At 36.1% G+C, this 16,089-nt stretch overlaps 3 protein-coding genes across 3 annotated transcripts in view; 2 read left to right on the top strand and 1 right to left on the bottom strand.

Moving 5' to 3' along the window:
* LOC107628974 (flowering time control protein FPA) overlaps positions 1–4,404 on the top strand; it is a 25,438-nt gene extending 21,034 nt beyond the window's left edge. Inside the window, exons 6-7 of the mRNA XM_016331626.2 lie at positions 139–1,498; positions 3,927–4,404. Of these exons, the coding sequence (XP_016187112.1) occupies positions 139–1,483 (1,345 nt within the window). The 3' untranslated portion in view covers positions 1,484–1,498; positions 3,927–4,404. The remainder of the gene's footprint in view (positions 1–138; positions 1,499–3,926) is intronic.
* LOC110269344 lies at positions 8,619–9,690 on the bottom strand. The gene is made up of 2 exons (XM_021117124.1): positions 9,475–9,690; positions 8,619–9,261 (listed from the first exon to the last, which is right to left on the bottom strand). The coding sequence occupies exons 1-2, from the start codon at positions 9,688–9,690 to the stop codon at positions 8,827–8,829; spliced, it is 651 nt and encodes a 216-aa protein (XP_020972783.1). The 3' UTR covers positions 8,619–8,826.
* Positions 10,436–13,989, top strand: LOC107628975 (F-box protein SKIP16). Its single transcript, XM_016331628.2, has 5 exons — positions 10,436–10,859; positions 11,421–12,143; positions 12,458–12,676; positions 13,204–13,310; positions 13,779–13,989. The coding sequence occupies exons 1-5, from the start codon at positions 10,656–10,658 to the stop codon at positions 13,855–13,857; spliced, it is 1,332 nt and encodes a 443-aa protein (XP_016187114.1). The 5' UTR covers positions 10,436–10,655; the 3' UTR covers positions 13,858–13,989.

Raw genomic sequence — 16,089 nt, 5'->3', positions numbered from 1 at the left:
AACATTTCATCAAAAAAGATATTAGGGTCAATTTGAGTATTTTGGAAATGAGCCCATTGTATTTTGTTGTCTTGTCCCTAGCTGGTAAAATACATGTTTAGTGCAGTAATTGAAGTTTGTTTTGTTGTTCTGCTGCAGTCCCGAGGTGGTTGATTGTTCAGCTAGGACGGGATTGGATATACTCACAAAACACTATGCTGATGCTATTGGTTTTGACATTGTTTTCTTTTTGCCAGATAGCGAAGAGGATTTTGCTTCCTACACTGAATTCCTTCGCTATCTTAGTGCAAAAAACCGTGCGGGTGTTGCAAAATTTGCTGATAATACCACATTATTCTTGGTACCCCCTTCTGATTTCCTGACAAAAGTTTTGAAGGTCACTGGACCTGAACGTCTATATGGTGTGGTTCTTAAGTTTCCTCCAGTTCCAGGTAATACTCCAATGCAGCAGTCTTCGCATTTGCCTATACCATCAAGTCAGTATATGCAGCAGATTCCTCCTTCACAAGCTGAGTATGGATTGATTTCTGCAAAGGAAGAACCAGTTTTGCCAACAGATTATAACAGACTGTTGCATGATGAGTCTAAACTTCCTCCTAAACCAGTCTATCCGGCCACTAGTGGTCCCCCCTCACTTCAGGCTGGGCCTCCGGATTATCCTACTGGTTCCGTGTCCCAAGCTGGAGTTGGATTAACTCCGGAGCTTATTGCAGCTTTAACTAATTTAATCCCTGGAACAACTCAATCATCGACAATTGATGGTGCCAAGTCAGCAGTAGGCTCCTCGACTGTGAGGCCTCCATTTCCCCCTGTTGCACCTAATGATGGTAACCAATCTCATTTATGGAAACAGGACCATCAAATTGTTGATCAGTCTGTTCATCCTCCTCAAAATTTGGGGAGTATGTATAACATTCACAATGCTCACTATCAGCCTTATCCACCACAATCTGCTCCTGGCTTCCCTAGTCAAGTGGTCCCTGGCAGTTCGCATATTCAAGACACTGCTGCTGGTCTGCAGCAGCAGGGTGCTGTTTCGTCTAGACAGATGACTAATTACATGATACCTTCTCATAGTGGACAGGTAGCTGCACCCACCCATGTCAGTCAGCAGTATCAGGTTGAAGTCTCCCCCGGCAACCAAGGAGGATATGGAGTGCTTCAAGGGACAGATGCCTCTGGTTTATATAATTCTCAGGCTTTCCAACAGCCAAATAATTCAGTTGCTGCATCCACTCAAGTTCAGAGTGTTAATCCATCACAGCAACATGGTGTCCTGCCATATACACTGGACCAAGTAAATGCTGACCCTAACAGTCAGAAACTTCCTCTCTATGGAGTTGGTCAGGGCTCGACAGAAGTTGAGGCTGATAAGAACCAAAGGTACCAATCAACGCTACAGTTTGCTGCCAATCTTCTCTTTCAAATACAGCAGCAGCAGCAACAGCAACCCCCTGGAGGACATGGATCAGGAATTCAATAATGAGAATCGTCTTCTGTAAGTAATCATCTCCTCATTAGCTACCTCTTTTAGATAAATAAATTCCTATATATCATATTTATGTTCTTTTCCTGAGTACCTTTTTTTTTTGGTTGATATATGCTTTCTGGTTCCTATATTAATGTTTATGGGTTTAAGTTTCTGTCCTAAAATCCTAGACACCATAGGCACAGAGGAAACAAAAATAAGAAGACCATACGTGAACTAAGATAGTTAGGCTTTTGATCATTTATCTGTTTTTTGGAGTCTCGTCCAAATTTTGTGAGGGTCTTCGATAGATTACCTGTTTGGGCTGGGAAAGTGGGCATTTGAAGTCAAAATACAAGGCAAATGGTAGTTTGTATAGGCAATCTATGATTAGGCTAGGTAGTTTGCATGATAGTGGTAGTGCTATATAATAATTATTTTTTTTTTTTACTCGATACATAACTAGTTTTGGAGTACCCTAGGCTATCTTTATTGGCCCAAATATTTCTAGCAGGGGATGGAATAGGAAGTGGATAATGATGTTCTAATATGAAATCTGCTTTGCTATTTCTTCAATGCCAAGTACAGTGTGTTTTAGGTTGAGAGCTATAGCTGTTTTTCCAAATTGCAGTTAAGTCATAATGAATAATTGGGATGATTCTCTGCTTAGTTTCTAGTTTGTAATTTGAAACCCAATCGATTGGTAAAACCATCATTATGGCCACATGATCAATGTGGATAAATAAGTTGCTTTTGATCCACTTATAGTTCTCCTTATTTTATATGTTTGCAGTATATTGTGAATCTCCATATTGTCACACATACTATTTTATTATATCTGACTAATACGTATGCCATACATGTTTGTTTTTTTAAAAAGAAGTTATTGCTTGTTGAATGTTCAATAGAAACAAGTAGTATAACATAGAAACTTGCATAGATTCTTGAGCTTTGCTATGCTTGCAGTTGCATGGTAATACTTGCTTTTCTTAAAGTGTTTGTATCCCATTATATTTTAGCTGTAGGCTGGGATATGTTTTCCCTTGTTTACCATCCTATGGAATTTAGCTAGGAAAGGTAGTTTTAAGGTACTTCTTATCAGGTGGTGTAATTTGCAATATGTAAGGTATCTTGAAATGCTTCTAAAGATTATATGAAGAACTTATTAAATTTGTAAATTTAGAGTGTACTAACGTTCACTATTTCCCTAGCTAATCATTACCATGAATCGGCTAACTAAATCGATAACTTTGGTATCAGATGGCAATAACTTTCACTACGTTTCCTTCGTTGCCATTCAATCTTGATGATGCATAGAAATCACAAACTGCAAAGTTTAATGTAGTAATTGAACTAATAGGAGGATTAATGTCCTCTGCAACTCTGAATCTAATCTTAATCAGTCCATTGACTTGGTTGGGAGATCAACTTTCAACTGAGTAATGGCTTATGAAATTTCGGGCAGGAAGTCTAACTACACCGTACATATTATAGATAAACACAGTCATCCATTGTTGCGATTGTTGTTGTCGGAATTCACTGAATTCAACCTCTTTCCTCCCAAGTCCTAATATTACGACGAACCACATTAAACTAGCAAGTCAATTATTGGGGTTACTTGATTGGTTTTCCTTACTAAAATAAAATGCTAGTGACCTGTAACAATTATTGGGGTTGCAAACACTTATTTGTTTGTCATAATGAATGTTCTACCAAATCCCGATAACTTAGTTTGAGGACATTGGTTTTCTGTTTGTGTTAGTGTTCTGGTTTGGGAAGTGAGTCGGTTATCATTGGAGATGAATATTATTCGATAAGAATATGATGATGGCTAAGAAAGTTTAAATGAAATTCACTTTAAATGACTAATGCATAGTTGAGATGAAAATGCTTCTTGATGATTAAGCTTTTGCTGTTGAAAATATCGGAGCCACTTTAATTCGCGACCTATAACATCATATTATGTGTCCATGGATTGGGTGTATTGGTGCAAAATCACTTTAATCTGGTTTTAGGATGTTGAGATTATTGTATTTGTTGTCGCCTTGCCTTTCCTCGAACAGCTTGAGGTGATTATTAGTTTTGAAGAACATTACCTTCAAATCTAACGTTTGCATTCGGCAATACTAAAACCGCATTTTGTTCCCCCATACAGTACATTATTAGTGTTTAATACATGGTTGATGCTAGTAAGTATCCAGCGATCTTATGTTTTACCGAAGTGCTCAATGCGTAGAACACTTAAAAAGAATTATAATGTTTTACTGTCTAAACTAATCTTCTGGTTCATATTAATTATGTTATTTGGTCCTAAAACAAAGAAAGTAAGTTAGAATCTGTAGTAATCTGCGTCTATTAAGTATTAACATGACTGTTTTTACCATTACCCTTTTTAGTATTGAACGTGAAGGCAATTCATGCGCAACGAGATTAAAAAGTTGCTAACTATTTTTGACAGGTTTTGCAAAATCGCCATGATTACATTCCTAATCGTGTCGTTTATATTCCGTTCTCCATGACGCATAGGTAATGGAATCGCTCAAAGCAAAGGCTACGACTACTCCACCGATACAATGCAACGCCGTTGGTAGCCATTACAAAGTTGATGCTATCGTCTATTTAATCAACCACAAAAGGAACGTCTCTTTTTCTTTCCCCTTTTTAGTTTAGTTTTCGTTTTCTTTTTCTTCACCCGTTCGCTCGCCTTGCATCTTTGTTCTCTCAGAACTTCATAGATGTAAGGCTGTTTTTTGTCGTTTTTGTTTCTTTCTGGTGAATGTATATAATAAATTTTCCATCTTAAATGTAGCCCCAATCAGTTTTTTACCCCGCTACTCAGTTTCTGTGATTTTCCTAAATTGTAATCACGAACGTATTCGTTATTTGGTATTTTGGGCGTGTATTGCGGAACCGCGTGGAAAGGATTGTTTCTTGTATGTTTGCATGTAGAGTGACCAAATGGTATTGGTTCCAAGTTCAAACAGATATGTTGATGATGATAGCTTTAGCTGGGATATATATCATGTTAACTAATTTCGTCATAACTAAATATTAACAAAAGGTGTTGAAGGGAAAAAGAAAAGGAAACATGTAATTGCAGCCAAATGATCAAAGCGATATGTCAACTATTCTTTTTTGCACTTCAAGTTCCGTTATTCCCAGAGAATAGAAAAAAGAAATGAGTAAACTATAAAAGTTGCTCCTTAATTATCTAATTAACTTTGCTAAGAAGATAATGAAAAATCTAAATAATGTGAACAATGGGCTGCAGATTTAGCTTAATACATGTAAAAAATAAAAAAATACTCCACAAATTATGGAAATATGTAAAAAATAAAAAATTCCAGTTAGTTTTCGAAAAAAAATAACTATCTCAAATTTTAATTTACTAAAGTATTTTACTTCAATACATTTTTCTTTCCCAACTAGTTGCTACCCCTACCTTCATCAATAATCATCTCATTTCACCGTTGCTGCTTGGCTTGCCACACGCTGCCACCGACATCGCTCACCCAACATAGTTTAATTATATATAACTAAACTCAATCCAATCATAATAATCTTTCACGTAAAAATTAAAATAATCATCCGTATATATCTATTAAAATGACCATCTAAACTGGCCCTTTTCATAAGAGTGATGATCATAATTAATCAAGAACATAGAATGATGATGCCAAATAACTCTCAAACGTGTTCATCACCTTCTAATAATAATAAAGAAATAATGGGAAAATGTTTATGAGGTACGAAGAGAATGCAGGTTTCAGAAGTTCAAAGGCGTTGTTCCTCAGCAAAACGGCCATTGGGGAGCACCAATATACGCAAACCACCAGAGAATATGGCTGGGACATTCAAGACGGAAAGAGAAGCCTCATGGCTTACGACAGCGCTACCATCAAGCTAAGAAGCGGCGATGATCATAATGGGTCTGCACGGCCGGCAGCGGAGCAGAAAGGAGGATGCACGGGGCTGCTGCAAAGCGATCTGAGGTTGCTACGGAACGTCAAGCGGGACAAAGAGATGCTTCGGCGGCGTTGGCGGGAGGTTGGGCGGCGTCGGAACGAACGGCGGAGAAGTGCCAGCGGGGTGAGGACAGGAGAACAATGACGGCGAGTTTTGAAATTTTTAAAAATTTTAAAATTTAAAATTAAATAATTAATTAATGATCTAATTTTTTATTTTAATTTATTGTTTACCTTGTTTATAATTATTAGAGTAAAAGATAAATAGGTTCCTAACTTTTTTAAATGTGGACATTTTCGTTTCTCAAAATTTAAAAATACATTTAAATCCCTCACTTTATAAAACGCGTGACAATTAGACCCCTCCGTCGAGTTGGGGTTCAAAACGACAACGGAACATACTGACCTAGAAGGATAGTGTTAGGTGTCCGTTTTGATTGCTGAGGTGGATGGAGAACAAATTTTTAATGGACAAATTAGTCCTTGATGCCTAACATCTTGCCTCTGAGTTTCTGCTCAAAGACCCTCCTACTCTCCTCATTCGAATAAATACCCATAATCGTCCCTGAGATTCGCGTAAATACTCAATGTAATTCTCAAGATCCCAATTTTCCCCGTTTTAGTCCTCCAAATAGAGCTCCGAGTACTCAAAGTGGTCCCTGGGCATATTTCTAGTGATGAGTCATCACCGGAGCGCTGACGTGGCCTCTGTTTACCACACTGGAGGGTCCAATTTTCAATTTGTACCCACATTGGTCCCTCCATTTATATCTAACCCTATATCCCCAAATTCTCGTAAACTTCATCTCTTCTTCTTGTTCATCGCACTCTCCTCACCTCACCTTACCTCCCTCCAACATTTAGCCATTGCTGATTGTCCCAAGTTGAAGAATATGGAAGGAAAAAAGCTGCCTGCCTCTCTAATAAGTATACAACTCAACATCTGGGGAAGCCTTTTTCTAGGCAAACGATGTCAGATGAAGGATCTACAGCTTTGGCCCATAATCTCCCACATCCCCGTCATTCTTTGCTTAACACTTGTACCTTCTCATACAGGTTATCCATCGACCCAACAACACAACTTCTTCCATGAACGATTTCAGACACCTTCATTGCCTTCACAACCACACCATTCTGGCGGCCCCGATCTTCTGCTCTTGGTTGGCGTTCTCGTCCGGTTCCAACTAGATCACTACAAAATTTTAGATGCTTTGAATTTAATTTAGCTATCAAATTTAATTTTGTTAAGAAAATTGCTTACCCTGTATCAAAATTTATGATTTGCTTCTTCTATTTGTTGCTGCTGGATTCAGGGGTATTACTAGCAATCCCGTGGTACTTTACAATTTATCTTCATCTTCATCTTTAACAGCAAACTTCTTTTGTGTATTGCATTTAATTCCTTTACAATCTTCTTACTTGGCAGAATTTTGAAAGAGCTATAACTTTATCAAATGCTTACAGTGAACAGTTGAGGTAAGTTTTCTTTTGTACTTGATTTTCAATATATAATGTTTTGCATAGAATATAGATTTGAAGTAGGTTGTGATATACTTTTTTATCTACTTTATCTCTTGTGATTAAGCCAAAGGTATAAACTCTAGATAAAAAAATTTAGGTAAATTCTATTGAATCAAATTGTTGAACTCATTATTCTGATCTTCCATATTGAGAAAAAAGATTCAGACTTGTGATATAGAAATTCGTTGACTGTTAGAAACGTAATTCAAAGTGTAATAAGTTTAAATGTCACTGCAAGTTGTTATGCACATTATGATGTCACCAAAATTTTATCCTTGCAGCTTATAGAAGCAACAATATGCTCATTATTTTTGTGTATTTTTTAACAACTTATATTCTGTCTCGCTCAATACGAAACAGTAATCGATGCTTACTTGGATGGTCTTGAAGCTTCTGAGATGGCTGATCTTTCAAGGTTTAAAGTTCTGCTGCTTTCTACATTAGTAGAGTGGACGTTACAATTGACAAGAAACTTGAGAAAATTGGTAATTCTGAGGCTCTTGATTTTAGGAGAATGAACAGAGCTTTCACCTGCAGTGCTACTCTCACCCATCATCAACATGAGTAACAGCCCCCGATAGAAGAATGAGCAGAGTGTGATGAACAAGAATAAGAGATGAAGTTTACAAAAAATTGGGGATTTATGGTTAAATATAAAAGGAGGGACCAATGTGGGTACAAATTGAAAATTGGCCAGCTCAGATAGCTGTTGGACCCCTCCAGCGTGGCAAACAGAGGCCACGTCAGCGCTCCGGTGATGACTCATCACCAGAAATATGCCTAGGGACCACTTTGAGTACTCGAAGCTCTATCTGGAGGACTAAAATGGGGAAATCGGGATCTTGAGGATTACATTGAGTATTTACGCGAATCTCAGGGACGACTATGGGTATTTACTCCTTCTCATTCTGATTATTTTGAAACTTGTTCATAGCTTGCTCCAATTGATTCAAAACCTCCATTTCACTATACAAATTCTTAGTGTTACTAACATACCTATCCATCTTCCTCACCATACCTTCCATAGTTCCATATGCTTAACCAAGAACCTTAATTCATTGACATCTATGACCCCACTCACAATATCACCATACACATGCTCAAATCCCTGCAATGCAAGAACAGAACACTTCTTCCCTAACCTAGAAACGACGCCGGCGACACGGTTCAACTCGTCGTGCTTCTCGGCGAGAGCAAGGTCGAGGAGATAGGAATGGTCGGAGGAAACGAGGCTCCTAAAAACTTCAGAGGTCAAGATCTCATTCCTGAGCCTCGAGATCTCAGAATCCGGAAGGGATTTGTGAAGGTGAACCGTTTTGGACATGACATTGGCTACTTCAAAAGAAAGAATGTCAATGGTTACCTTATCGTTGTTCTTGATGGTGCTGCTATGTTGCTGCTGCTTCCTCTTTCCGAAGAAGAAGGGTGTGCTTGAGGTTGGAACTGACTTGTTTACCCATCTTCACAAACCAGGCCTCTGCAATCATGCTCCCTCCTCTAAAATTGGTCTTCACTGAATTAATATTTACCAAGTGTTTTTTGCTTTTTCTTTGTTGCCATGGTTCTCATCATTGACAATGAATTGTGGTCTTAGAGACATTGAAATTAGGGGAAATTAACCAGTTTGAGATACTAGCATCAACTGTAACTTGAGGCAACAGAGGTTTAGACTAAAGGACACTTGATTTCATGCTTAAACAAGGTGAGAAATTCGAGCGAGCTTCAGTGGTGGTCGAGGGTATGCTTGGAACGTTCTCCTTCCTCCTGTGCTTACTTGATGGAACTTTTGCTTTGATTGCTTTCCACTGAGTTAGGTTCTCTACAGGGCTCAGAACAGAATGCATGTTTGTGCTTCTGTCTCTTCCACTCGCATCAATTGGCATCTGATTCCTTGTCCTGCCTTCGGCCGCAGAAGAGTTGGACGAATCGGGCAACTCCTTCAGCCTCATCATTCTCTAAACTATTGTCACTACTACCATCATCACAATCATATCCATCATCAAACTCTTCATCATCCTCATAGTCATCGATGTCAGATTTCTCATAGTCAACATCTTCCTCCTCGCCGATATCTTCGCTGCAGTTATAATATCTGTAATTTGGAGGGTATGTCACTGTCAAGGATGCAGATCCTTCTCCGGAGATGGAAGGTGGATTCGAGTTCTTCTTTGTTGGTTCTGCAGCATTGTTTTGGTGTTCTTCTTCCTCGTTATCTAGTACCTTATAAGCTGTGGGATCAGGCTCATATATCTGAACATTCGGATTAAATGTAACTTTCTTCTTCTTCTTCTTGCTTTTGACATTATTCTACTCCTTACATTCATCTCTTTTTCTAACAAATAAATAAGTGAATTCGTTGATGAGTAAATAAACAATCTAGTGTATGCAAGAAAGAGTAAGGGCTTGACTAATTTATGAACATTTTTAATGGATAATGGAGAGAGGACCAAAGCGGTGTCGTTTTTGAAGAGTGTGAAGAGGGATGTAACTATGTAATGTTGGCAGATAGGGTTTCTGAACGGCGGATGAAATCGGCGTAGGAGAGGTGGCGGCCGACGGCAGAGTCGATGAGAGCGGTGACGGAGTCGGACCAAGGGAAGTTGCGACGGAGAGAGAGAATGTATGATGGCCGCAAAGACTAATTTGTCCATTAAAAATTTGTTCTCCATCCACGTCAGCAACCAAAACGGACACCTGACTCTCTACCCCTTCCAGGTCAGCATGTTCTGTTACCATTTTGAACCCCAGCTCGACGGAGGGGTCTAATTGTCACGCATTTTACAAAGTAAGAGATTTAAATATATTTTTAAATTTTGAGAAACGAAAATGTTTACGTTTAAAAATGTCAAAAACTTATTTGTCTTTTACTCTAATTATTATTATTTTTCCATATTTTCTCCTATCTAATTTGCAGGCAAAAATATCCTTGAAGGAAGATTAACGAAAAAAACTAACATGGCAAATGGCTTGAGTGTATTAAGTAATGAAACTAGATAGTAATTTTTTCCCCTCTCTATTAAGTTTCAATCTCGCTACGACTAATTTCTAATTATGAATAATGATAGGATTATTTAATAATCTAAGACTTAAAAATATGTGATGAATCATACATTCATACATAACATCACAACAATTCTATTTGGACTTTCAAGTTTCAACTATAGCCCTATATTAACGTATGTTTGGACATTCATTTTTATTATTTTTTTTCTTGTTTTATCTTTTTTTATTGAAAACAAAATTGTTAAAAATTTCAACTACAGAAATTAAAAGCTGAAATAAAGAAATCGAGAACTTTATTTAACGTAAAATCTGGATGTTATATATGGTAGAAATTCAGATTAACTTCATGTAAATGTGAAATTAATAGTTATGATTTGATATATTTCATTAATTTATCATATCATGTCTCTCAATTATACACGTGAAATTAACTGTAGTGTCAGTTTCATCCGTGATATATATATATATATATTTTCAATCATCCGATTAATCCAAGTTTTTATCCCGTTTCAGAAAAAAGAACAGCGGAAAAAAAAAAATCCAATTCTTACATCGAAAATACATGAAACTGAATTGATAATCTTATGGGTTGTTCATATTTGCTGGGTCGGCAGCAGAGTTAAGAGTAAAAGCTGAAGCTGAGGCCGAGGCCATTGATGAATGCGAGTGACTGAATTTGAGAGAGAAAGCACGCGATTATGGGGTTGGAATCGCTTGGTGATTTGGCGATTCATGTCATTCTCAAGAAGTTGCCTCCCAAAGACGCTGGAAGGGTTTCCTGCGTCAGCAAAAGGCTTCGTTCTTCTGCCTCCGATGACCTAATTTGGATCAATTTCTGTCGCAACGATCTCTCCCTCTGTCACCCTCGTGATCCTCTCGGAAACCCTCTCCCTTCCTTCAAGGTATCCTCTTCTTTCACCCTTTTACTTTTACTTTTAATTTCAATTCCTCGTATTTCTGATTTTAACTCTGCACCCTAAAAAAAGTTCCTTTTTTTTATGCTGGATTGTGTAATAAAGGGAAAAGCTTTGGATAGTGGTGATTGGAGAGGAAAAAATTGTCAAAGTTGGGTTTTGTTTTGTTGCTGCATCTTTCAATTTCAAGGAGAATATGTGGTCATATTATGCTGGTTGTCCCTTGGTATTGTTCAACCTTGTGTGTTGAAATGGATAGGTAGGAGCACTCAATATAACTTCACTAGGTTGTTGACTTGGTCCAAATCACTAGCTTCACTCTCTCTCTCTCTCTGCTTTGCAAAAACATCTTGTGGAGTTTGGAGAGAATAGAAGAGGGGAAGGAAGGACTTGTAGTGTAAAGTTATTGGAGTTTTAATTTTTCCTCCAAAACTTCAACTCACAAACACATCCTAAAGTTCCTGTAGTTGTTTTCTGTCTGAATTGATTAGTTTTTTCCCTTTTGCTTTCATGTTGCTGAAAATTCAGACTGTTTCTTTTATTGTGCAGGAAGCTTATCAATCATGGCGTCAAGCTTTTGGGAAGTATCCTTGGTCACTTGTTAAGCGTGTAAAGAGGTGCTGGGACAGAATAGAGGCTTGGCTGAACGATAATTTTCCCGAAGCTAAGGCGACTCTTTGTAAAGGTGCAACAGAAGAAGAGATTCTAGAGTTGGAGAGTGCCTTAAAAGTGAAGCTGCCACTTCCTACTAGGATTCTGTATCGCTTTCATAATGGTCAAGAAGTTGAAAAGGCAAATCTAGTAACTCATACATTTGGCAGTTCTTTGGGCATAATTGGTGGTTACTCATTCTATAGTCATTATGTGAACGTGTACCTGTTACCAATACGTCAGGTAATACGAGATACTCTGCAAGTTACGCGTAAATTAGGCTTCTTCAGGAGATCCAAGTATGTTCTTGTGGCTGCTTCGACCACTTACAGTGAAAAGTTGTTTTTCCTCAATTGCACCAATGGTCAACTATATGTTGGAACCAGAAATCTTCTTACAGAAGGGGAAATGATCCCTTGTGTACCCCATGAGCTGATTAAGTTAGGTCATGGGTTGAATAGTAAAGAGCAACAGGATGCCATGCTACTTTGGTTAGAAGAACACGGTCGCCGTTTACAGAATGGATTTGTCAAACTGCATGAAGAAGAAAATGTCAGAGCCATTAATCTTTTCCCTGAAGAACCTCCTCTTTGTTCTACAGCTATAACCAATGGTGTGAAGGTAGGAAAGTAAATACTACCCTTTATAGTTTCTCTTTTGATTCTGTATCTCAGCATGAAAAAGGGAACTGCAATAGTAATAGTTAAGTCAGTTTTCAGAGTTGTATTGGGATTTGGGAAACATGGAATATATAATTATATATGACAAAGTAGTGAACATTTTCCGAAGGTTGTTCACTTTTCCTCATTAGTAGTGAATGAGATATTCCAAGTCACTTGTCTATTCTTGTGATTACTAGGTAGTGGACATTTTTATAGCAATTCCTTATCTATTATGATTCATTATCATACTAAAACTATTGCTTATTTCTTAAGGTCCGCGCCTCTGCTCTGCTTATCCCTGAGTTGTCGGATCTTCAAGACGATGTTGAAAAATTCTTATTTGCCTATTCAATCCGTATGTCCCTTGAACCTCAAGGATGCATCATTAATGGGGTATCCTTCAACTCTTGCCAGCTTCATTGGAGGCACTGGATAATTCGTGCTGATGATATGGTAGTATCTGATGTTAATGGTGAAGCTGTTATCGGGAAGGTATAATTTCCCTTGTGTATTCTTTTTTCTATTATCTATTTAATATTTAATAATTAATATACTTGCACTGTAGTATGATACAAGTGTGGCTGTTGCAGTGGGTGATCTAAAGTTGCATAATTTTTCCTGAAATTTCAGAAAAAGATATATTAGTTCAGTTTTGACTAGTTTAAGGGTGGGTGGTCGTGGGTGTCGGCACATGCAAAATCCAACTTCCCTTTGATTTAGCACTTATCAATATCAAAATTTAATAAAACAGTTATTTAAGTGCATTCTAACTGAACTAGGTCTAGTTGCTGGAATGGATTATATGCACAAGCCTGTGTCTCTTTAATTTGGTGTAGCTTTGGTGTTTCGTCTTGTGTGCATATATTAATTGAGTGCACTTCAGTCAAGTGAAGCTTGTAGCACGGTTAATATAAGTTATACTGTTTTAGTGGTTCTAATTTTCAATAGTAGTCACTGCTTGTGGTTAAATGATGTGGTCAAAGTGTCAAACTACTGAATTCTGTGGCATTTCTTTGCAGTTCCCACTTTTGTGTCCAGGTGATAAAGAATTTGTTTATCAGAGTTGCACACCTATACCAACATCATCAGGTTCTGTTGAAGGTTCTTTTACATTTGTACCTGGCAGGTATGCATTTGTCTCGCTCTTGATTATTGTTGGTGACAAGTGATTTTGTCATGTATGGTCCAACTGTTAATGTAGAAGTCTGTGAATTCCAGTTTGAAGAATCAGACAATTAGCTATGATGAATTCACATTAACACTATTCCAGTATTCCTTGTTAAATCTGAGTACAAACAAAAAGTGTGTTGAAGAGCAAAGTACTTTAGTATTGAAAAATCCAATCTCAATTTCTTTACCCTTACGAATATTAAAACTCACTCATTTTTAACACAACTAAGCCTTATCCCGCCATATAGAATCGACTACATAGGTCAAACAATGCCAGACTACCATATTAATACTACCCTATCATAGATCATCTCTCTTTTTAAGCCATTTATAGTCCATTTTTAACATAGATAAATAAGTTGAATTATTATCTTATTTCAATGAGCTAATGTTTCTAACTTTTTCGTGGTATTAATGATTTCAGATTGGCAGAACCAAAAGGAGACCCTTTTCTAGTTACAGTGGCAAGCTTCCCACTTAAGCTGCCAGATTATGTATTCTGATTGTCATTCTGAATTGGCTATAAATTTATCTGATGGCCATTTTCAGCTACGGAATATACTTTGGGTGTATAAAGTTACTTTTAGTGTGAATTTGTTTGGTGGGGTTGTAACAATTTTACTAGTTATCCTTGCCCTTTGCGACCTACTCTTTTAAAGTTCTATTTTATTTTTATTTTTATTGTACTTTATTTTTTTTATGAAAATTTTATGTGAAGAGTAAAGTATCGTTTTTGTTCCCAACGTTTGGGGTAAATTCTATTTGTGTCCCTAACGTTTAAATCGTCCTATTTGTATCTCTAATGTTTATAAAAGTGATTCAATATTATCCTGCCGTCAATTATATATCATAAGCGCTTTAGTTTGAGTTTTAAAAATCTCTTCTTGAAGTTAGAATACAAATGTCTGGGATAAAATCGATAATCTACTCCGAAAAATAGCTCATCAAATGTTGAAATTAATTTTTACAACATTTACATAATTCGCTTTTCTAGGGACATAATTGAATCTAAATACAAATAGTGGGTATAATAAAATCGAATACACCCAAGTGAGTCCTAATTGAGAATGAATATATCCAAGTGAGAATAATTGAAATATATAAATTGATTTGTTAGTATAATTGATAGTAGGATAACATTGAATCACTTTTATAAACGTTAAAGATATAAATAGGACGATTTAAATGTTAGGGACACAAATAGGACTTATCCCAAATATTGAGGACAAAAACGATGATAGGTATAATAACACCCAAGTGAGTCCTAATTGAGAATGAATATATCCAAGTGAGAATAATTGAAATATATAAATTGATTTGTTAGTATAATTGATAGTAGGATAACATTGAATCACTTTTATAAACGTTAAAGATATAAATGATATAAATAAAACGTTAAGGACACAAATAGGACTTACCCCAAACGTTGGGATAAAAACGATACTTTACTTTTTATATTTTTATATGCATTTTGTTTTTAGTTGTAAATGTAAGTTTATTATAGTTTTATAAAATTTAATTAATTACTTAAAAAGTTTGATTATAAAATTAAATATACGATTTGTTTCTTAAATAACAATGCATCAACTAAAAATACAAAAGGCCAATGAATTATAACTCAAATAGTATAATCTTTCCGTACTCACCTAAAAGATTACGAATTCGAATTTTCTTATTTTCGATAAAAAAAATTTAAAAATACAAAAGAGAGTATATCTCAAATAAATTTCACTTATAACAATTCGACCTACTGATTCAGAATAATTTATGATATTTTTCACCACACACATACAAATGTTTTTACTATTAAACTTTGAAAAAATATACATTTTCTAAATAAAAAATTTATACTTCTATGTTTCGTTGTGAATTTTTTGCTATTTGGTGCGTTCTTGTTCTAATTTAAATTGTGGTTTTTGTGAGGTTATATGCATAACAAATAATTTGGATGCTTTTCTAGCATCAAGAGATTCTACACTTTTAAATAGTAATGTAGAATAGTTAAATTAATTTTTGAAAGATAACGTGATCTCTAATTTAATTTTTAAAAATTTTTTTAATTAAATTTGTCCTTCAAAAATTCTAGTTTAGTCACGTTAGTTCTTCTATTAATTTTATTACGGATGACGTTAACAAAAGCTGACCTGTCACGTTAAGTTCCAAGTCAGCATTAAAACAACGTTGTTTTTTTAGGGTATGATTATGAGTGGCATTGAATAAAACGACACCGTTGTAGTCTCTGCTGCTCTCATAACACCCTCCTCCTCACTTCCGCTTTGACATTGTAGAGGGGAAGAAAAAGAAACCTTTATCATTGTCGCAAAACCAATGATCAACTCTTGAAGTACCAAAAATGTATAGTTGACGAAAACGAAACTCTAATCCCGAAAATTAAAATGTATAGTCCCGAAAATAATTTTCAGTTTCAGCAAAAATCATCAAGAAAAAACCGATTTTATCAATAATAGCACAATCCTAACAAGAATTTTAATAACATGAAAAAAATCTCACCTTTAAAAAAAACCGAATTCTATGAAAAAAATACAAAAATTATAACCAAATACCAAAACAAAAATTAAATATAAACAATGAACAAAAATCTTAATACAAAGTAGACTCCTTTAATAATAATAATAAAAAAAGAGCCCTTGATGAACTATCATGTACGAGTTATAATAAATCAACAAGAAACAAAATTTTGAACCAAAAACGATTTTCTTTGTTGCTGCTAGTGA

This window comes from Arachis ipaensis, chromosome B03 (assembly GCF_000816755.2).
Source record: "Arachis ipaensis cultivar K30076 chromosome B03, Araip1.1, whole genome shotgun sequence".
Classification (NCBI taxonomy): domain Eukaryota; kingdom Viridiplantae; phylum Streptophyta; class Magnoliopsida; order Fabales; family Fabaceae; genus Arachis; species Arachis ipaensis.
Note: the sequence above shows the minus strand (reverse complement) of the source record. Positions and strands in the feature narration are given on the sequence as shown.